Below are 23,447 nucleotides of genomic sequence, written 5' to 3'. Positions count from 1 at the left end.
CAAAGAAAATTTTGTTCTATAGATAAACCTTTCCTTAACTTTTACAATAACAGACTAATACAATATTTGTCCTTTTGTGATTGACTTATTTCACTCAGCATAATGTCTTCCAAGTTCATCCACGTTATGCGGTGTTTTGCAGATTCTACATTATCTTTAGTGTTGCATAGTATTCCATTGTGTGTATGTAGCATAGTTTGGTTATCCATTCCTCAGTTGATGAACATCTAGGTTGTTTCCATCTTTTGGCTATTGTAAATAGTGCTGTGATGAACATGGGTGTGCATATATCTGTTGTTGTCATGGCTCTCACTTCTTTAGGGTATATACCTAGTAATGGAATAGCTGGGTCAAATGGTATTTCTATTTCCAACTTTTGAAGGAATCACCATACTACTTTCCACAATGGTTGTACCATTTTACAGTCCCACCAGCAGTGTGTATGAGAGTCCCAATCTCTCTACAACCTCGCCAGCATTTGTTATTTTCTGTCTTGTTGAACTTTGCTCCTAGTGCTGGAGCAAGATAGTACCTCATTGTTGTTTTGATTTGCGTCTCTCTAATAGCTAATGATCGTGAGCATTTCTTCATCCTTGGTGAAGTGTCTATTCATGTCTTCTGCCCATTTTTTAATTGGATTGTTTGTCTTTTTGTTATTGAGGTGTTGGAGTTTTCTATAAAATCTAGAGATAAGTCCTTGTCAGATATGTCATTACCAAATATTTTTTCCCAATCTGTAGGTTCTCTTTTGACTCTTTTGGAGAAGTCTTTGGAAGCACATAAACATTTAATTTTTAGAAGGTCCCAATCATCTGGTTTCTCTTCTGCTGTTTGTGCATTTTGAGTTATGCTTGATAGTCTATTTATACCATATATTAGGGCCCTTAAATTTGACCCTAAATTTTCCTTGAGGAACTGTATAGTTTTAGGTTTCACGTTTAAGTCTTTCATCCATCTGGAGTTTGTTTTTGTGTGTGGTGTGAGGTACACATCTTGTTTCATTTTTCTGCAATTGGATCTCCAGTTTTGCCAATGCCATTTATTAAACAGACATTCTGTTCCCCATTTAATGGATTTGGGGCCTTTGTCAAAGATCAGCTGTCAGTGATAGGATAATATCCATATGTCTACAAGGAAGACCAGTTAATACTACTGTTACTCTAATCTATGCACCAAACACCAAAGCCAAAGATGAGCAAAGTGAACATTTCTACCAACTTCTGCAGTCTGAAATTGACTGAACATGCATTGAAGATGTGTTGATTATCACTGGTGACTAGAATGCAAAAGCTGGAAACAAAGAAGAGTTACCAGTACTTGGAAAATATGGCCTCAGTGACAGAAATAATGCTGGGGATCACATGATAGAATTTTTCAAGACCAACGACTTATTCATTGCAGATACCGTCTTTCAACAACATGAGTGACTGCTATACACGTGGACTTCATCAGATGGAAAACACAAGAATCAGATTGACTGTATCTGTGGGAAAGAGGGATGGAGAAGTTCAGTATCTTCAGCCAAAACAAGGCTAGGAGCTGGATTGTAGAACAGACTATCAACTACTAATGTGCACATTCAAGTGGAAGTTGAAGACAGTTTAAACAAGTCCACAAGAGCCAAAGTATGACCTTGATAATATGCCTCCTGAATTTACAGACCATCTAAAGAGTAGATTTTGATGCATTGAACACCAGTGACTGAAAACCAGAGGAATTGTGTGATGACATCAAGTATATCATCCATGAAGAAAGCAAAAGGTCATTAGAAAGACAAGAAAGGAAGAAAAGACAAAAATGGATATCAGGAGAGACTCTGAAACTTGCACTTGAAGGAAAAGTAGCTAAAGCAAATAGAAGAATTGACAAGATATAGGAGCTGAACAGAAGATTTCAAAGAGCAGCTCAAGGAGACAAAAATCCAATTATAATGAAATGTGTAAAGACCTGGATATAGAAAAACAAAAGGGAAGAACACGCTCAGCATTTCTCAAGCTGAAAGAACTGAGGAAAAAATTTAAGCCTCGAGTTACAATATTGAAAGGTTGTATGGGCACAATTATTGAATGATGCAGGAACATCAGAAGATGGAAGGAATACACCAAGTCACTGTACCAAAAAGAATTGGTCGATGTTCATCCATTTCAGGAGGTGGCATAGGATCAAGAACCAGTGGTAACGAAGAAAGAAGTCAAAGCGGCACCAAAGGAATTGGTGAAGAACAAGGCTCCAGGAACTGATGGAATACACTTTGAGATGTTTCAACAAATGGATGCCGTGCTAGAGGCACTCACTTGGTTATGCCAAGAGATTTGGAAGACAGGTAACTGGCTAACCGACTGGAAGAGATCCATATTTGTACCAATTCCAAAGAAAGGTGATCCCATAGAAAGTGGAAATTATCAAACACTATCATTAATGTTACATTCAAATAAAATCTTACAAAGATAATTCAAAAACAGTTGCAGCAATATATTGACAGAGAGCTTCCAGAAATGCAAGCTGGATTCAGAAGAGGACATGGAACTAGGGATATCATTGCTGATGTCAGATGGATCTTAGCTGAAAGCAAAAATACCAGAAAGATGTTTACTTACGTTTTATTGACTATCCAAAAGCATTAGATTGTGTGGAATTATAATTATAGATAACATTGAGAAGAATGGGAACCCCAGAATACTTAATTGTACTCATGAGGAACCTGTACATAGATCAGGAGGCTGTGATTTGAACAGAACAAGGGGAGACTGCATGGTTTAAAATCCAGAAGGGAGTGCATCAGGGTTGTATCCTTTCCCCACACTTACTCAATCTATATGCTAGCAAATAATCCGAGAAGCTGGATTATATGAAGGAAAATGTGGCATCAGGATTGGAGGAAGAATCATTAACAACCTGAGATACGCAGATGATACAACTTTGTTTGCTGAAAGTGAGGGTGACTTGAGGCATTTACTGATGAAGGTTGAAGAAGACAGTCTGCAGTATGGATTACATCTCAGTATAAAGACAACAAAAGTCCTCACAACTGGTCTAATACACAACTTCACAATGGATGGAGAAAAGATTGAAGTTGTCAAGGACTTGGTATTACTTGGTTCTACAATCAACACCAACGGAAGCAGCAGTCAAGACATCAGATGATGTATTGCATTGGGCAAGTCTGCTGCAAAAGACCTCTTTCAAGTGCTGAAGAGCAAAGATGTCTCCTTGAAGATTAAGGTATGCCTAACCCAAGCCTGGGATCTCTGGTAGTGTATAAGGCATTTGACCTGCTAACCAGAAGGCTGGTGGTTCAAACCCACCAGCCACTCCTTGGAAGGAAGGTTGGACAATTTACTTCCTTAGAGATATTGCCTTGGAAACCCAAGGAGGGGTCACTGTGAGTGGGATCTGACTCAACGGCACATAACAACAACAACCCAAACCTTGGTATTTTCATTTGCTTCGTATGCATATGAGAGCTGGACAAAGAATAAGGAAGACCAAAGAAAAGTTGATGCTTTTGAGTTGTGGTGTTGGAGAAGAGTGCTGAGAGTACCATGGATTGCTAAAAGGACTAATATAAATCTGTTCTGGACGAAGTGCAGCTGGAATGCTCCTTGAAAGTGAGAATGGCCAGATTTCGTCTCACCTATTTTGGTCTTGTGGTCAGAAAGAACCATTCCCTGGAGAAGGATATCATGCATGGTAAAGTGGGGGATCAACGAAAAAGGGGAAGGCCCTCAACAAGATGGATTGACACAGTGGCTTCAATGATGGGCTCAGGTGTAGCAAGGATCATGAGGCTGGCACCGGACCGGGCAGTGTTTCATTCTGCAGTGCATATAGTCACTGAGTCAGAGATGATTAGACTGCACTTAAGAACAACATAGTAATTTGAACATCAAACTAAAATATTGCTTCAAGGGCGATGTAGAAAATGGTAAACTTAAAGATTTTATGCAATGTTGTTAAAAAGTGAGAAAGTACAGAAGTTAAAGTGAAAGCAAGGAAAGAAAAAATAGCCACAACCTCGAAAGATCAGAGCAGGCTTTATGGAGGAAAAGCCCATGAGGGACAACTCTAGAAGCAACGTGAACAATGCCAGTTGCAGAGTAGAGCCGTACCTGGGGGAAGCGTTGCCCCCTTTTATAGGGACCTCTGGTGTGCAGGGGGTTTTGCAAGAGTTGCAGTTTCCAGGAAGTGGGGTTGTTTTTGACAAGATGGGGGCCGGGGGGTGGTCTGCAGGTGGAACTTACCCTTGAGGTTTCACAAGGTGGGGGAGGGTGTGGGGTCTGTAAGCAGAGTTTATCTCTAAGGTTTCTTAAGGCAGCGGAGGGTGTGGGGTCTGCATGTGGAATTTATCTTTCAGCCAAGTTTAGAGTAGCCAGTTCGGTCCTTCAGTTGTGACACTTTAGATTCTAGGGCAGGGGTTGGCACACTATGGCCTGCAGGCCAGATGCAGCTGAGCTTGTGCTAAATGGGCAAGAAGGCAGCATCTTTCACCTCCTTTAACTTCACAAAAGGAGGGCAGACTCACTATCAGCAGCCAAAGGCCTCCTTCTGTGAGGCCAGGCGTGCCACCACCCTCCAGCCCTCTTACCAACCTTGACACGAACCATCCCTTTTGTGGCACTCACCACCTCTCTGCTGGGTTTGATAATTCGCTGTAGTGGCCACACAGAACTCATAGGTTATGGGGATTATTAGAGAAGCAGCAACCTACAATTCAAGTTCAGGGATGTGTGCAGTCTCTCTCAACCAGCAGTCTCCCTCAGCTGTTCATTTCTCTTAGCCAGTAGTAGAAAGATTCCTTTCTGTCTCTAAACTCAAATTTCCAAGGCAGTATCTCTATGGAAGTAGATTGCCCAGTCTTCCTTCCAAGGAGTGAGTGGTGGGTTTGAACTGCAAGCTTTTGGGTTAGCAGTCAAATGCCTTAGGCACTGTGCTACCAGAGCTCCCTTTCTGCTTCTAGAAGGGTTCATTTTAAGCCTGGCAGGGTGGCAAAATTAACCAATCCCAAGATCAGAATTCTGCACACCTGAGAGAGAATGAACTACCCAGAAGATTACTTCATGCTGCACCTACAGAAGTACACCAGGTGAATAACTTTAACAATCAGGAGTTTAAATTGCATAGTCTCACCCAGTAATCCAGGGGGGGTTACAAAGACTATGGCTATAAAAGCCATACCATGTAATGTACTACACCACAAGCCACCCCGGCTTTTGTAGCCATCACCCTTTTATACTTCAAAAATTAACATCCCCTTCACAGTCTGTTTAAGAATAACCACACCCATGAAAGTATGTGAGCCAGCCACATCATGCCTTTATCTTCCCTCATTTTAAATAAACAGTTTCTAATATGCCCATCCCTATGTCAAACCAGTACTCTGAGGAGATAAACATGTTCCTTTTTCTCTCTGAAGAATTTTCTGTTCTGTTTTGAACTTTGGGCATCTGCATCCATAAATAAGCACAGTCCAGCTCAGCTAAGCCATCAAATTACAGCAGCCTAACACGAGCTCAGTGTCAAACATCTTTTTCATTTGGTCGGGTCCTGGTTAGCTCAGCCTTAGCTATCCCAGCTAAGTCATGGGTACCAGCTGCCAAATTTTAGGAGTCACACTCTTCCCTTTACTTCAGACCAGACAGCACCTTCTCTCTCTCTCTAATCCTTAGTCCTCAGGGACTAGTTCACACAACTCCTTGCACTTCAGACCAGCCAGCCCTTCCTCTTATCCCTAGCCTCCATAGCCTAGGTCAAAGAGTACCAAACTCAGACTATTTCTTCATTGCTGCACTTCCCCCATTTCCACTCTTCAGGTGGACCTAGGTGGTCACAAGCAAGTAGCATACAAGGCCATCTACTCGCCAGCTTCTTTTAACTTTGAGTCTGGAAGGGGTTTCTCTCATGAACCATGACTTTCCTGCCTTGATGCACCCAAAGCCTAACTGCTTGCTTGAAATTCCAAAAGCTGAACAGTCGTTTTTTTTCTCTTCATGTCATTTCTTCAAATGCAAATATACTGTTCTTTCAGTAGTTCTGGGTTGGTCTTTTCAAATGCAAATTTCCTCACTCAGCAGGTTCTAGGTGCAGCTCAGGTTTTTTACCTAAGCCCCCTGTACTCTGCACACAGGGTTTGAAACAAAAGCCTGTTTCTTCTGAGAGAGCAAATTGTATCCCCTTTTAACATATCCAATCAAGTATTGGTTAAAGGCAGGCTCTGTTATCCATGTTGTTGTTGTTATATGCTGTCGAGTCAGACCCAACTCATAGCGATCCCTCTTTGGGTTTCCGAGGCAGTATAACTATGGAAGTAGATCGCCCAACCTTCTTCCAAGGAGTGGCTGGTAGGTTTGAACCGCCAGCCTTCTGGTTAGCAGTCAAGTGCCTTAGGCACTATGCTACCAGAGCTCCTTTTTGCCTCCAGGAGGGCTCATTTTAAGAGTGGCAATTCTAACATCAGAATTCTACATATCTGAGAGAGTGAACTTCCCAGAACATTACTTTGTGCTGCTTCAACAGAAATATTACCAGGTGGATAACTTTTAACAGTCAGGAGTTTAAATAATCTGGTGGGAGTTACAAAGACTGGCTAGAAAAGCCATACCATGTAATTTACCACACTGCAGCTTGTTTTTGTAAATAAAATTTTAATGGAGCACAGCCATGCTCACTAGTTTACGTACTGTTTAATGGCTCTTTTTGTGGTACAACTGTAGCACTGAATAGTTGCAACAGAGACTTACAAAGCCCAAAATATTTACTGTCTGACCCTTAACAGAAAAAGTTTACCAGTTAATATTTTTTTCTTAATTTATATAACAAATGGCAGCAAAATCAAATGATAATTACATTGTTGTTGTTGTTGTTGTTGCCGTCGAGTCGGACCCAACTCATAGCAACCCCTCCTTGGGTTGCCAAGGCAGTATCACTACAGAAGTAGATTGCCCAGCCTTCCTTCCGAGGAGTGGCTGGTGGGTTTGAACCGCCAGCCTTCTGGTTAGCAGTCAAGTGCCTTAGGCACTATGCTACCAGAGCTTCTGATAATTACATTACATAAAAATAATTAACAGTTGCTTAGTCTTTTTTTTGTTTTGTTTTGGTCAAACTCAGTTTATGTGGAGAGGTGGCAGTCTTTTACTGCTGTTGCAGCATTTTAGTTCATTGCACCTTGTATTTTATGCCCCCCAAAATTCATCTTAAGTATTTTGATCTTTCATCTTTTATGCCAATATTTTTGTTATTAAAACCCCAATTCCAAAATGTCAGGAAAGGAAACAGATTGATACACCTTTTTTTCTGGCAAATAGGCTATTCTAGAAAAATCACACTCCTCCCCCCAGATAGCCTAAGAATCCTCAGGCTAAAAAATGAATATTGAAAGGAGGAGAAAAAAATCCATCCTTTTTCCTGCTGGCTTTTGAGATTCTTATTTAGAATTTGTGTATAGTGGGTTCCTCCTGCATCTGTATTTGGTACTTAATGCAAACCTGCTGCCAGACTCACTGCCATAGAGTCCATTCTGACTCATAGTGATGCCCATTGGGTTTCCCAGGCGGTAAATCTTTACCGAAGTAGGTTGTCACATCATCCTTCCATGGAGCAGCTGGTGGGTTTGAACTGCCAACCTTCTAGTTAGCAGTCAGATGTCTTAGGCACTACACCAAATCCATCCTTTTTCAGATTATGAGACAGATAAATAGGACAGTTACTTCAGTTTAAGGATCTTTTACGAAATGCTTAGCAAATTGTGTTATGTATTGTGTCAGTGAAAAGTCGTAGGTACATTGAGACCTGGTAAATCCCATTTCTCTGGTTTGTCTGAGTCTAGGCACTACACTGGTGTAGTGGCTCTTGGGATCAGAGTTCAGGAGTTGGGTCCTTTCCTACAGGTTTAGGTATCTAAGCTAAAAGTCACTTTCTAATTAGTTAACTTAAAAAAAAAAAAAAAAACTTGGAGGGATTTCTTGTTCTGATAACCATTTATCCCATTTATCTCCTCATCTGCCACTCCCCACCCTCACCAAGTGAGGTCTCTGCTTTAATGCATCATTATCAGTGACATATGGAAGTGTTTTTTCTCTAATGTGCTTTAAGGAACAAAGGTGGGAGATTATTATTAGAGTTGAATAAAATAAGTAAAGTTTCAAAAAGTATTTTTTTATAAAAGCTTTTGTTTTTGACTGAGACTTGAGATGCACAGACTATTTAAAAAGGTCTATTGTTACCATTTTACATAGATAAAGTTCTAGATTTTTCTTTTCATTAAAGTTCTTTTCTTCTCCCTAACTCTGGTGGTATAGCACCTAAGACATTTGACTGCTGCCCAGAAGGTTGGTGATTTAAACCCACCAGCCTCTCTGTGGAAGGAAGACCAGGCAATCTACTTCTGTAAAGATTTACCACCTCGGAAACCCAAAGGGGGTTGCTGTGAGTCGGAATTGACTCAATGGCAGTGAGTTTGGTTTTTTGAGTTTTTCCTCTCCCTATGAAGAAGTGCTGGTGGCATAGTACCTAAGGCATTTGACTGCTAACCAGAAGGTTAGCAGTTCAAACCCACCAGCCACTCTGCAGAAGGAAGACTGGGCAATCTATTTCCATAAAGATTTACCACCTCGGAAACCCAGAGGGGGTTGCTTTGAGTCTGAATCAACTCAATGGCCGTGAGTTTGGTTTGGTTTGTGAAGAAATGCTTCCATCTAGTGGCTGCTGCTAAAATTGCTGTTTGAGTACTTTGCATTCTAAATATAACCAGGTGAATTCTTATCATTTCTCCTTCTTATTTTTGGTCATACTTTTAGGATCACTTTTACATATCTCAAATTCCCATTTTAAACCTTAACTGAAGCCTTTTGTGTGTTGGCTGTTTCTTTTCTCATTCGTCTACATCAATATTTATTATAAACTTTTCATGTTTGTATTGACATTTGTTGTTGTTATGTGCTGTCGAGGCGGACCTGACTCATAGCAACCCCTCCTCGGGTTTCCGAGGCAATATCACTACGGAAGTAGATTGCCGCATCTTCCTTCCGAGGAGTGGCTGGTGGGTTTGAACCACCATCCTTCTGGTTAGCAGTCAAGACATATAAAACAGTCTATCCATTAACAGATTAAAATCTCTTAGCAAATATTTTTTAAGCTTTTGCTATTGTGTAATATTGTATTCCTAGTAGTATTTGATATCTCTTTGTAAATACCTTTTAACCCAGAAAACTGGAATATTTAGTTTTTTTTTCCCCCTGCCCTTCCAATCTGTGCTATTCAGTCTAAGAAACATTAAAAGGAAGGATCAGACCAAGGATAGATTTGGCTGAACATAGTCTTACATATGCACTTGTGCTACAAAATTAGCTACATACATTACAGAGGCAACAGAAGACAGGGTTGGAGTAACTTATCAGAGACAACCAAACATCTTGGGAGAGATAATCACCAGGCCTGGGGTCTCGGGACCATAGTCTCACAGGACATCATATTCAATTGGCACACAGAGTTCATAAAAATTTTGTTCTACCTACTTTGCTGAGTAGCGACTGGGGTCTTAAAAGTTTTCTAGCAGCCATCTAGGATGAACTATTGGTCTCCTCTCATCTAGAGCAAAGAAAAGTGAAGAAAATCAAAGTCATCTGGAAACAATTAGTCCAAAGATAAGATGGACCATGAGGACCTTAGCCTCTACTACCTGAGACCAGATGGTGCCTGACTACCAACAATGCCAACCACTTAGAAAAGGATCAAAACTGCAAATCCTGGGTAGAGTGGGAGGAAAAATGTGGAATGGAATTCAGAAACACAAAAATGACCAGAATTACTGGTTGGAAAGAGATTGGTGGAATCCCTGAGGCTATGGCCTCGGGTTACTCTTTGGGCCTAGAAATGGACTGACTCACATGGATTGACTCTCAGTCCAACAGTAGAAAGACCTACATATAGAACACCTACCCCAGGTTGATGCACCCAGCTACTCTAGGGAGATGTACCCCATGGATCAAGCAGCCATGAGACACCAGAGGGGTAGTACTCACATAGAGGGAAAGCTGGACAGATAGGAATGCATAGATAAGAAGGGCAAGGGGTGGTGGTGGTGAAGAATCAAAGATCTCTTTTGAAAAGCGGTTTTCAGGGAATATTAGTATGATTAAACAAAAAAAAAAAACCCAGCAAAACAAACCAAAATCCACTGCCAATGAGTTGATTCCAACTCATAGTGATCCCCATTGGGTTTTCAAGGTGGTAAATCTTTACGGAAGTAGATTGCCCCATCTTCCTCCTGCAGAGTAGCTGGTGGGTTTGAATCGCCAACCTTCTGGTTAGCAGTGTTAGGCACTGCACCACTAGAGCTCCTTAGTAGGATTAAAAGGCACATTCAAATCATTGTCTCATACCTTCTGTAATGCTGTACAAACTATTTTAGAGTGGTCAAGATCATAGAATGGATGCTAGATTAAAATCCTAGTTCTGCAACTTCACTATCATTTATGCCATAGCATAGTGCTATGTGTTAAAAGCCTTAGATGGATTACCTTATCTAACCCTTTCCTCACATTACAAAAGAGAAAAATAAAGCTTAGAAAGATTTAAGTCCCTTGCCTAAAGTTACGCATAACAAGTTGCAGAACTAGAATTTGAATCTAGCATCTATTCTATGATCTTGCCCACCCTAATATAGTTTGGGCAATCTTCTGTAGTGATACTGCCTCGGAAACCCAGTGAGAGGTCGCTGTGAGTCGGGTCTGACTCGATAGCACATAACAACAACAACAAGCCTATGGATATTTCTTTATTTCTTGATTCTTCCATGTCTGATTAACTTGTGTTGTTTTGCATCTTAGGGTCTGGTAGATTCTTCTGTGAAAAAACTTAATTGTAAAGACAGAGTGTGAATAAGAGACAGGTCAGGAATACAAATCAGACAGCCTACCCTCATCTTCTCTGTACATTTTCTTATCTTACCTTCCTTCTGTGTGGTGTGGAATGTCATACTTTAAGTCAATAGGAAGTGTATCATTGTGTCATGAAGTAGCTGGTCAAAGAAATGTGATTTTCTATCTTAAAGATGCAAATTCTTCAGTACTTGCCTGTATTCCCCTGACCCTGGTTTCAGTATTCTTCCTGGCTTTTACTTAGCAATCTGGGGCATTGTGATAATGTAGCAGTAAAAATTGGTTACAATAATTGGAAGCCCCCCCCCCCCACACTTTTTTCTTTGTTTTAATTGATGCCTTGAAATTTCCAGTGGAATATTTGTCCGTGGGAAAGTGCACAGCTTGAGTCCTTTACCTGTGTTGCTGTCCTTCTTTGCTAGAGTTACAAGTGTCTTGGTTGGGCTGAATGTATCATTCTTTGCCATTATTATTCCACTGAAGTATCAGAGTGTGAAACAAATAGGTGAGTGTCTAATTAAAACCTCAGCATATTTTCTCACCTTACTGTAAAGTTTTTAAAAAGAGTAATACAGCTATTCCTTAGTTAGTGCCAAACTTTTTTTCCAATGCTGTATTTAGTGTTTCTTTAATAGACTGAAGAAAATAAGACTTGTATAGGCAAAGAAATTGTCTAATCTTTATTCTGATTTTATAATTCTGGCTGCACACAATTTATAGACCCAGGGCATGGACATGGCAATTCACTTAGCTATTCTATATTTATTTGCCTGTTTGCATACTTAAAATAGGAAGTTGCATGTGTTTATGCTTATTTACATGGCTTGTATGTGGAAGAGTTGAGTCTCTGGATGGTACGGTTAGTGTGCTCGTAGCTAACTGCGAGGTTGAAGGTTTGAGTTCACCCAGAGGTGTCTCACAAGAAAGGCTTGGTGATCTACTTCTGAAGAATCAGCAACTGAAAACCCTGTGGAGCACAGTTCTCCTCTGACACACAAGGGGTGGCCGTGAGTCAGAGTCACCTCAACAGTAGCTAGTTTATATGGGAGGGTATCTATGATCTATATTTATAACTTTTCTTTAGTTTTGAATTATTATTTTAGGCTGATGATTTAAGTGCTTTGTGCTTGAGTTTCTCCACGATGAATTTGTTTATAGGAATACTTTGGTGGTAATTAAAGTTTTAAAATGATACTGAAATTTTCAGAAATAAGATGCTAAGTACTTGATTATCTTCTTTTTTCCCTCTTTTATCTCAGGAGAAAGTGAATGAAGCTGTAGAATGCTTACTCTCTCTTAAAGCTCAGTATAAAGAAAAAACTGGGAAAGAGTATGTACCCAGGCAGCCTCTCTTATCTCAAAATTCCGATTCGAGTCCAACCAGAAGCTCTGAACATAGTGGTCCAGAAACACCAGAAGCCAAAGGACTTTTTGACAAAGTAGCTTCTCAAGGAGAAGTAGTTCGAACATTGAAAGCCGAGAAAGCCTCTAAGGTTAGTGTGATATTTTGTATATGCATTTTTATTTTATTTTTTGCTTAGAACACTCTAACACTCTGGCCCATCGAGTCTGACTCGTATTAAAAGAAAATGGTGAGCATTTCTTCTCTCAGTAGATTTGGCTGGATGTTCCCATGTGGCACTGCCTTTCCCCTGAGTTAATACTTAAACACTCAGTTGTTTATTTAAGTTGTCTGTTTTTTTCTCATATGTAAGGTCCCTGAGAATAAAGTCCTAGTCCCTAACACGGTGTTTGGCACATGGTAAGCCTCAGTACAAACTTATTGCTGGAATCATACTCCTTTTGTTTTAAAATTGTGATTTGGGCTAAAGTTTACAGAGCAAATTCATTTTCCATACAGCAATTCATACACATTTTGTTTCATGACATTGACTGCAATTCCCCACGGTGTAACAGGTCTCTTCCCTCTTCCTGTAGTCTTCCCTGTGTCCTTCTTTCCTATGCATTCCTGCCCCCTGAGCTATTGCTCTGTGCAAATACTATTCTTCTGTTCTCCCATGATTGCTCATTCTGTGGAGTGTATCTACTTGATGTAAATATTCACTCTGTATGCCCGTCTGTTGTTTGGCTGGAAACCACAGGAGTAAGTTCATGTCCAGACCTGAAGGATAACGAAGGGTCTTAGTCTTAGGGGTCTCACCAGGCTCTATCAGACCAGTAAACCTGGTCTTTTTTTATTATTTAAAGTTTTTTTTCCCCCACATTGTTTTCCCACGCTATCTAGGACCTCCTGCATTGATCCCGTTCTGAGTGGTTGACAGTGATAGCTGGGCTCCGTTTAGTTCTTCTGGTATCATGGTCATATAGGCTGAGGTTCTCATGGTCCACTAATCCTTTGGACTAATTGTTTCCATATACCTTTGGTTTTCTTCATTCTTCTTTGCTCTAGACAAGGAGAGACAATTGTTGCATCTGGGTGGCTGATTGCAAGCTATTAAGACCCTAGTCACTACTTACCAAACTAGGATGTAGAATGATGTTTTTGTATAATATCTTATGCCAGATAAGCTTGATGTCCCTTGCGACCATGGTCCTACGCCCACAGGTCCAACATGGAATCATACTCCTAATGCTCTGTTAATCTCACATGACAGGCTTTATTTTTAACTTAGGTGTAGTTTGTGCTAGTTCTGTTACCTTTATAGGAGTAGGATTTTTTTGGTACAGAACCATATGAGTGGGAAACAGTAAGCTGTCATTTTTTGTTGTCAACTACTGTCAGGTTAGCTCAGATTCACAGCAACCCCGTGTATATATAACAAAACAAAAGTTGCCCAGTCATGTGCCATCTTCATAATCATTGAGTCTAGTCAGACAAGGTGAGCTTTCTGTTCTGATCCATAGAGCTTTATTGGCTAATTTTTGGAAGTAGATCACCAGGCCTTTTTTCCTAGTCTGTTTGGGAGTTCTGCTGAAACATTTCTGTCATGGTTGACTCTACTGGTATTTTAAATACTGGTGACATAGCTTCCAGTATCATTGTAATACCAAAATGACCCCAGAATGACAAACTGACAAATGGCGTAGATTTTGAAATTTAGTGTTTATGTAGAAAGTTGATTACTGTCATCTTTATAATTATCATTGTGAAATGTTCAACTTACATAATTTAATGGCTGTTAACTTAGATTCCTGTAGAATATAAGTTATAAATCAGTTCTCTTCAAGATTCCCATAGAGCACAAGTTATAGACCAGTGCTGTGCAATAGAACTTTCTGTGATGGTGGAAATGCTCAGTAATACCACTGTCCAATACCATAGTCATTAGCCAGTGTGGCTGTTGACCACTTGAAATGTGGCTGTTGTGACTGAAGAACTGAATTTTAAGTTTTATTAATTTTAATTAAAGAAGCCACACGTGGCTAAAGGCAGCACAGTTACAAACATTTTCCTATCACTCTTTTGCACAGTTCTGTTTACTATAGTCTTTTCCTTATTTTCAGTAGCTGATGTGTTCAAGATTTCCCACCTTAACCTTGGACCCTTCTGTCTTTAATTGTGTTTGGAGAGCTGCTTATAAAGTTTTGGACATAGAATTTGTTTAAGTGTGCTTAGAGTGATTTGAATTAATTATTGTCTTCTCTTTTCCTCTTTTTATTAAAACTGAAGGATCAAATAGAGACAGCTGTACAAGAGCTCCTTCAGCTGAAGGCACAGTACAAGTCTCTGACAGGAGTAGAGTATAAACCTGTCTCTGTCACCGGGGCTGAGGACAAAGATAAGAAGAAGAAAGAAAAAGAAAATAAATCTGAAAAGCAGAATAAATCCCAGAAACAAAATGATGGTCAAAGGAAAGATTCTTCTAAAAATCAAGGAAGTGGGCAGTCATCAGGTGGGCCAGGAGAAGGGCAAGGGCCTAAGAAACAGACCAGGTAATAAAACACAGAAACTTAATTGCAGTGAAGCAGAAAGTTTTATGTGAATTCAAGTCTTAATTATTTTTTTAAAATACATTTTGCTTAGTTTGGCTATCATATTAAGTTAAAGATAATGCTAAAACTTTGTCATCAGCTATGTTTTGCTAATGGTCAGTTCTCATTAGTTTTCCAAATAGGTAATATATTCATTTGCTTGGTTAAGAATCTCAGAAAATAAGTTCAATGACGTCTTCTTTATACCTTTGTTTCACATCTGCCCAGTTTCCCCTAGCAAGTAAAATGAGTTGCTAACTGCTTTTATTAGTTTCTTTTGTATCTGTTGAGAATTTTCACTTGATTTTACAAATAAATATGAGCATGCATGTTCCTTTTTTTTCCTCTTTCATTTAACACAATTGATAGACTAACTATACCCTTGCTTTGCACCTTAATAACATTTTCCTCAAAGTCTTTTTTGGGAGATGAGAATTTCAATCTCTGTAATATTTAAAACTTGGTAGTTTAAAGCTATTTTAAAGATAAAATGGTAAATTAGATGATTTTTCAACATCTTTCAGTCTACATGAATAATGCAGTTCCTCTCTCTATTCCCACTTCCATCCCAAAATTTTAAAGTAAACATTGTAATGCTTGGCAAAGTTGAATAATCCCTCTCTAACAGCATTTTTGGCAACTATTGTTTTGAGATGGAGTTTCTGGGTGGTGCAAATGATTAATGTGCTCTGCTGCTACCTGAAAGGTTAGAGGTTTGAGTCAAGCAGAGTTACCTTAGGAAAAAAGCCTGATGACCTGCTTCTGAAAAATCAGCTGTTGAAAACCCTACAGAGCACGGTTATGCTCTGACACACATTGGGTCGCCATAAACATGAGTCAACTTAACACCACCTGCTTTATTTCTAATTTTGAGATAAGTGGTTTTAGATTTTTTTAGCTGAAATTCTGCTGCCTCTTCTCTCTCTCTCCTTATACACACACTGTCTCCTTAAATGAGAATACAACAGCTATGTTCTTTTTGCCTACTGACTGGGTGATTAGATTTGTATACTAGTAGAAGAGAGAGTAGAACTTTTTGTCTTTTCATCTTGGAAATACATGAGTAGATGGCAGGCCCGAAAAAAAACATATCCTAAGCACTTTTGAAAGATCCAGGTTTCACATAGTCATTTTGTTGAAATGTGTCAAGAAGAAATCAGAGAATGCAAACATAAAATACATTAACATTTCAAACCAATAAATCCTTGTTTGTAAACTTTGATAAAACCTTATCAACAAGTGGATTTTTCTTTTTCTTCTCTGTGGATCATGAGACCACAGATCCCTGAATAATTGTTGATGTTTCAAGAAAAGGGGTATTGTCTGGAATAGGTTTTTATTGAAGAGAAATCTGGTTTATGTTGGAAGCATATATCTATAACTTTTACTTACAGTAGTTAGAATGTATGCCCATGTTATATATGCATATGTATGTTTGGGTAGTGTTTGTTTTTATTGCTTTTCACTTTCTATGACACAGCTGGTCTTATTCTACTTTTACCAGGGCTAAGGTTGGCAAAAGATTAATTTTCTGGGGGTGGGGGGTGGGAGTAGTGTTAGAGAATACTATGTGACTAGACTCTGTCTTTACTGCAGTTATGTTATCTTAAAAAGAACTTTGTAAAAGAGATGTTTGTATTAAAATCAAAGCTTTTAGGGGCAAGATCTCACCACCTTATAAGAGATAACTGAGCTCTTTTTTTTTTTATTATTAAATACACTGTCTTGGGAATGACTATAGAAGAGAAATAAAAACAAAAGTAACTTATACTAAATAAAAACTAATCTATTTTGAGTTTTAGAACTTTATTCCTATTAAATCTAAAATCAGTTGCTGAATGAAGGCATTTATACTTTATTTCTATATCTGCAGGTTGGGTCTTGAGGCAAAAAAAGAAGAAAATCTTGCAGATTGGTATTCTCAAGTGAGTATGCATTCAGTTGATTTTTGTGTTTTAAAAAATTCTCGGTGGCTGCTCTATATTTATATTCTCAAGTCCAAGCACAAAGTTGAAGTAAATATGTCTTTAATAATACATCTTATAGCCATTTAACATATCACAGTTTCTAAAGCATGTCCCATAAAGTAATGAATTGAGAAGCAGCTCTATGACATAGGCAGTACTTGATTTTTCTTTTACTGTGAAGTAAAGGACCTAATCTAATGTCAAAAAGATATTTAAATAGCAGAGGTAGATTGGAATTCAAGCCTCTTTAGAGTACAGAACACTGTTATATATTATTTCTAAGTGTAGGAAGGTCTATTTACTCCATTTTGGCCTTCCACTTTAAGTGATGGATGTATCTGCAGTAGAAGTCTCCAGATTTGAAGTTGAGTTTTCATACTTTTGCCACTTGCACCACACTTTTTGTTCAACTTAGGCTTTAAAGAATATATTTTTCCTTTTAAAAGGTCATCACAAAGTCAGAAATGATTGAATACTATGACGTAAGTGGCTGCTATATTCTTCGTCCCTGGGCATATTCCATTTGGGAATCCATCAAGGACTTTTTTGATGCTGAGATCAAGAAACTTGGTGTTGAAAACTGCTATTTCCCCATGTTTGTGTCTCAAGGTGCATTAGAGAAAGAGAAGACTCATATTGCTGATTTTGCCCCTGAGGTACATTTGATTTTTTTGCAGCTTTTGTTCAGAAACTCAAAAGTATATTTTTAGTTCAAATTTGAATAATAATTTAAAAGATGAGCATGTAACAACTAATTTAGAGAAATGTAAAGCTTTTTTTTTTTTTTAAATTATTTCTGCCTCTGTTGGCAAGTTATAATTCTGTTTGTCCATTAATTAATTAACTGGCTTTTATTTTTTCCTTTTACTTTTTAGAAGGTCAGTAAGTATGTACCTTTTCTCCCAGCTCACAAATAGCAGTAGTTAACTTGGTTAATTGATGTAGAAAAAACTGCAGGGCAGAAAATTCCCTGCATTTGTGCTGTTGTGCTAAAGTGCTGTTGAAAAAACTATATGAAAAATGATTTTATCTTACTAGGTTGCTTGGGTTACAAGATCTGGCAAAACAGAGTTGGCAGAACCAATTGCCGTTCGTCCTACTAGTGAAACAGGTGAGGCTGGGCCTTGGAAAGCTCCTTGAAACATTAGGCACAGTTTGCAGAGTTGAAGCCTCAGCTCTTATTTTATGATGTTTGTAACCCTTATTGATAATATAAATTTTCATGAATGTTGATAAAGGTTGAATGCAAACTTAAATTGAATAAAATTTTATTCTCTGTACAACATGAATTGCAGGATAAAGCCTTTTTTATTTAAAAAAAAAAAAAAAAAAGAAACACTTTCATCATTGTTTATTCAAGCTATAACTTTTTTTCAGAGTTTTCCAAGAATTTTATTCTTGGAATTTGTTACCTAAAAATGCAAACACTATTTTATTGTGTGCCCTATTTTCTTACACCTTTTTGTTAGTCATTTTAATAATAATACATTTATGTTTCTGTAGGTTTTTTTTTTAATCGATCACTAAGTGCTTTCTTTAACATTATCTCATTTTCTTTTTTCACAACAACCTTGTGAGGAAGATAGGGGCAGTTACTATTATCTCCATTTTCAAGATAAAGAAAAGTCTCTGAAAGATTAAGTGATTTTCTTAAAATGCACTCCTAAAATACAGCAACAACAACAACAACAACTCATTGCCATCAAGTCAGATCTGACTCATAGCAGACCCCTCCTTGGGTTTCTGAGGCAGTATCACTACGGAAGTAGATTGCCCAATCTCCCTTCTGAGGAGTGGCTAGTGGGTTTGAACCACTAACCTTCTGGTTAGCAGTCAAATGCCTTAGGCACTACGCCACCAGAGCTCCCACTCCTAAAATAAGAGAGCTATTTGGGAATTCTGAACCTTTGGGCTTCTATTTGGGAATTCTGAACCTTTGGGCTTATTAATGTCTTCCAAAGTGATTTTCCGTCTTCAGAGTTAAGAATAAATTGCCTTGTGATACTTCTAGTGATACTCTTATATCACTAGAATGATGATGCATTATTAAAATTATGACACTAGCTTTTTTCACATATCAAATTGACAACTTTTTAATTTTTTTTAGGACTAATTATATATGCTCATGAGTAGCCTCTGATAAGACAGGGACCTTCACTTATATTAGCAAGCAGTTCATGCTGAGAGCCTTCATATTCTGGGTAGATAAGAGATTGAAAAATACATAAAATATAGCAGTGCAGGTAGTCCCCCACTTATGACGTATTCTAGTTGCAATGAACTGAACTTAAAACTGTCCTTTTAGTTTTTGTATATCTTACTATTAGTAATTGTGCTACATACAGTGATATAGCATATAATTTGCTGATGTTAATAATTTTTGTGCCAAGTCCCAAAGACAAATAAAAATGGAATGTATAAAGATGTTCATAATAAAAGGCAATAATGTTGTTGTTGTTGTTGTTATGTGCCGTCGAGTCAGCCCCGACTCATAGCGACCCCTCCTTGGGTTTCCGAGGCAGTATCACTACGGAAGTAGGATTGCCCAACCTTCCTTCCGAGGAGTGGCTGGTGGGTTTGAACCGCCAGCCGTCTGGTTAGCAGGCAAGTGTCTTAGCCACTATGCTACCAGAGCTCCCAAAGGCAATAATAGGGAAAACTAAAAAAAAAGAAAATGAGTTATACCATTTATGTCAGAACCAACTTACAATAGAGTCGTCAGAATGAAATCCCATTGTAAATCAGGGGCTCTGGTAGCATAGTGGCTAAGACATTTGCCTGCTAACCAGACGGCTGGCGGTTCAAACCCACCAGCCACTCCTCGGAAGGAAGGTTGGGCAATCCTAATTCCGTAGTGATACTGCCTCGGAAACCCAAGGAGGGGTCGTTATGAGTCGGGGCCGACTCGACGGCACATAGCAACAACATAACAACACCTGTATTTATATCTGGGAGTGTGCTTATAGTTGATTTTGACCTCCATGCTTAATTATGTATTCTGAATTTTCTTTTTGTGACCATCTTACTATCAAAGACTAATTTTATATAATAAATGAACCCAACAATCAGAATACCTATGTGGTTTAATGTTCATAGTAAATGCAGATATGCAAATTTCACTGTTTCATGACACTTAAATCAGTTTTTGGAGCTTCCTGACAGGCAGTGTTATGTATTGCCTTTGGTAGATATAAATTCTGGCTCCAGTTAAGTAACTATGCTGGTGTCAGCAATTTATTTAACTCCTCTTAACTCACCTTCCACATTTTTAAAATTGAGATCATAATACCTGCTTTGTGGATTGAATGAGAATTGAACAAAATAATGAATGCAAAAAACTTAACATGGAACCTGGATGCACTTTAAGATCCTCAGTGTTTTTGAAAGCAAATGAATAAAACAGATTAGAAAGAAAATTTAAAGAATGGTCAAGTTTAGATAGATTCATATCCTTGAGTAATGAAAGATATAACAATATACTTTACTAACTGTTATAACCACTGGAAGGTTTAACTCTTACAGGCCTTCAAGGAGAAACAAAACCTTAAGAGAATAACTCTGCTTCTTTTTGATGTGTCTTTTCAGTCATGTATCCTGCATATGCAAAATGGGTACAGTCACACAGAGACCTGCCCATCAGACTCAATCAGTGGTGCAATGTGGTGGTAGGTACACACCCTTCCCTGCATTCTTCTTTATTCTTCTTGTATTTGTTTAACACAAAAACTTAGTTTTTCTTTACTTTCATCTTTCAAATGATTAGGAGTATAAAAGCATTTTTTATATATTTGAAGTATTTTGAATTAGAATTAAAATTCTCTTATTACTTACCATGTAAAGTTGTTAGCAAAAATCAAAAAACTCTATAATGGCTAAATTGTACCTTGTCTCTTAACAGCGTTGGGAATTCAAGCATCCTCAGCCTTTCCTACGTACTCGTGAATTTCTTTGGCAAGAAGGACATAGTGCTTTTGCTACCTTTGAAGAAGCAGCAGAAGAGGTATAAAAAGTTGTCTTCCCTATTAGTTATGCTTTGTTTCTTTGTCCAGTCTCCACTTTTTATTTCAGCTAACAGTGATGTAGGTACTGTCAGTTCACATAGGAGCACTCAATAAGTAGCTATAAGTTGAAATTTGATTTGGTATCAAAATAACATTAAAAGATAATTTCTTGGTTTAAATTATTTTGTTATTTAAAATTTATCACTTGTTAAAATAAAAATAAATGTATTTGGATTTAAGAAACTATAAATGAAATTTTGTGTTGTTTAAAAATTTTATATGAAAATACTTTTGAACTTTAATGTATGGAAGAAATTGTAATCCCTTGGATGAAATTATTTTTCAGGAGATTTAAACCTTGATTACTATTTATTTTTCATAAATATTTGTTTTCTCTTTTATATTCTGAATTTGTATACACTTTTTAAAATTTTCCACTTCCTTTCACACCATTTTCTTGAATGTCTTTGTCTTAGTTATCTAGTTCTGCTATAACAGAAATATCAAAAGTGGATGGCTTTAACAAAAAGAATTTATTTACTCAATGTTTAGGAGACTAAAAAGCTGAATTCTCAGCAGTGCTCTAGGCGAAAGCTTGCTTCTCTCTCTTGGTTCTAGAGGAATGTCCTTATCTTTTCAGTTCTGCTTCTTGGTTCCTTGGAGATCTCCATGTGTCTTGGCATCTGTTTTACCCCATCTCTGCTTGGTGATTTGTTTGTTTAATCTCTTTTATATCTCAAAAGAGATGACTTATGTCCTTACACTAATCCTCTCTCATTAACATAACAAAGACCAAATGGGATTATAAGCACAGAGATTAAGATTTACAACACATATTTTAGGAAGACATGATTCAATCCCTAACATTTCACCCTTTGGCCCCCCAAATTTATATCCTTGCAACATACAAAATACATTAACCCCATTGTATCATCCTAAAAGTCTTAAATCAACTCCAAATTAAAAATGTCATTGTCTGAATCATCAAAATCAGATATGGGTGAGATTTTAGGCATATTCCATCCTGGCCTGAAATTCCTCTTTATCTGTGAACCTGTGAAATCTAGACTACATGTTACCTGTTTCCAAAATACAAAGATGTAACTGATAGGTACAAAGTATACATTTCTATTACAAATGGAATAAATTGGAGGAAAAGAAGGGACAATAGGCACCAAACAAGTACAAACCCCAGTAGAACAGATTGCATTAGTGTTCAAGCCTTGAAAATACTCCTCTCTTCTCTGAGACCTCTGGGCAGTGATCCTGTCCTCCAGACGCTGAGTGATGGCCATGCCCTCTGGATTCTGAGTGGAGGCCCCTTGGCCCTGGGCTTCAGCTGTACTTCCAGGCCCGCTGGGATGGGAACTCTGTTCGGTCGGCTTTAGTTAGTCCCATTCTCCTAGTGCCTCTGAGTGGCAACTTTACCCCCTCAGCTTTGGGCAGCAGTCCCATTCCTCTGGTATACCTTAAAGGCAACTTCATACTCCAGAACTGAGTTGGTGAAGATCTGTCTCTTTGAAACCTAGGAAGCTGTGGCTTCAACTTTGAGATCCAGGAGACCATGACCCCAACCTTGGAAGGCAAGAAGACCTTACTTCCACTGTACACTTTGCTCTTCCCAACACTTCTGCTGATTTCTGAGCTACTCCAGGGATGGCCCTTTTCTTTTCTTACAGGACAAGAGATGTGGCTCCTTTGGCTTGTTGCCTAAAGAACTCCAAGAGGCAGACAGCATTCTTTCTCTGTCCTCTGATGGGTTTTCTGCTGTGGTAGTTAGATAACATCAGTCACAAGCATAATCTCTTTAACAGAAGATGATGTAGCCACATCCTTGGTGAACATTCTAAGGCACGTGTCCTTAGAATCTGTACAACAGAGATTTCCAAATCTTTTAAGTTCTGTTTTCATTTTGCACAGTTCATTTTTGAGACCATCTCTTTCCTTTTGCATTATGCTGTAATTGGCAATGAAAAACCACATGGCCCCTTTAAGATCTTGCTTAGAAATCTCATCAGCCAGATAGCCAACTTCATCACTTAAAAGTTCTGTATTCCACCAAACATTTGAGCATAATTCAGATAACTTATTTGCCACTGCATAAAAAGCTTTGTTCTTCCTCCATTGTGCAATCACATGTTCATCATTTTCTTTTAAAGCCAGAGACACATTGATTGTCCACATTTCTAGCAACATTCTCTTGCTGGTGCCATATGTATCCTCTAAGATGATAGAGACTTTCTCTGTAGCACTCCTCACTTCCTTCTGAGCCCTCACTTGAGTTTTACATCCATAATTCTACCAACAGTCTCTTCAATGCTGTCTAGGCTTTTACTATTACAGATCTTTCAGTTACTACCCAATACCCAATTCCAAAACCACTTCCACATTTTAGGAATCTGTTAGAGCAGCACCCTACTCTTCTGGTACCAAATTCTGCCTTTTATCAGTGCTGCTATAATAGAAATAGCACAAGTAGCTGGCTTTAGCAAACAAATTTATTTTCCCACAGTTCAGAAGGTTGTTGTTATGTGCCGTCGAGTTGGACCTGACTCATAGTGACCCCTCCTTCGGTTTCCGAGGCAGTATCACTACGGAAGTAGATTGCCCAACCTTCCTTCCAAGGAGTGGCTGGTGGGTTTGAACCACCAGCCTTCTGGTTAGCAGTCAAG

At 38.4% G+C, this 23,447-nt stretch overlaps 1 protein-coding gene across 1 annotated transcript in view; it reads left to right on the top strand.

Annotated features, from left to right (window-relative positions):
* Positions 1–23,447, top strand: part of EPRS1 (glutamyl-prolyl-tRNA synthetase 1) — a 118,757-nt gene that overhangs the window by 51,962 nt on the left and 43,348 nt on the right. Inside the window, exons 20-26 of the mRNA XM_042780420.1 lie at positions 12,134–12,367; positions 14,506–14,768; positions 16,681–16,732; positions 17,221–17,430; positions 17,813–17,885; positions 20,360–20,439; positions 20,673–20,774. Coding sequence (XP_042636354.1) covers positions 12,134–12,367; positions 14,506–14,768; positions 16,681–16,732; positions 17,221–17,430; positions 17,813–17,885; positions 20,360–20,439; positions 20,673–20,774 — 1,014 coding nt within the window. The remainder of the gene's footprint in view (positions 1–12,133; positions 12,368–14,505; positions 14,769–16,680; positions 16,733–17,220; positions 17,431–17,812; positions 17,886–20,359; positions 20,440–20,672; positions 20,775–23,447) is intronic.

The sequence above is a fragment of the Orycteropus afer genome, unplaced genomic scaffold (genome assembly GCF_000298275.1).
Source record: "Orycteropus afer afer isolate SDZICR_OR568_19922 unplaced genomic scaffold, OryAfe1.0 scaffold00039, whole genome shotgun sequence".
In the NCBI taxonomy this organism is placed as follows: Eukaryota; Metazoa; Chordata; class Mammalia; order Tubulidentata; family Orycteropodidae; genus Orycteropus; species Orycteropus afer.
Note: the sequence above shows the minus strand (reverse complement) of the source record. Positions and strands in the feature narration are given on the sequence as shown.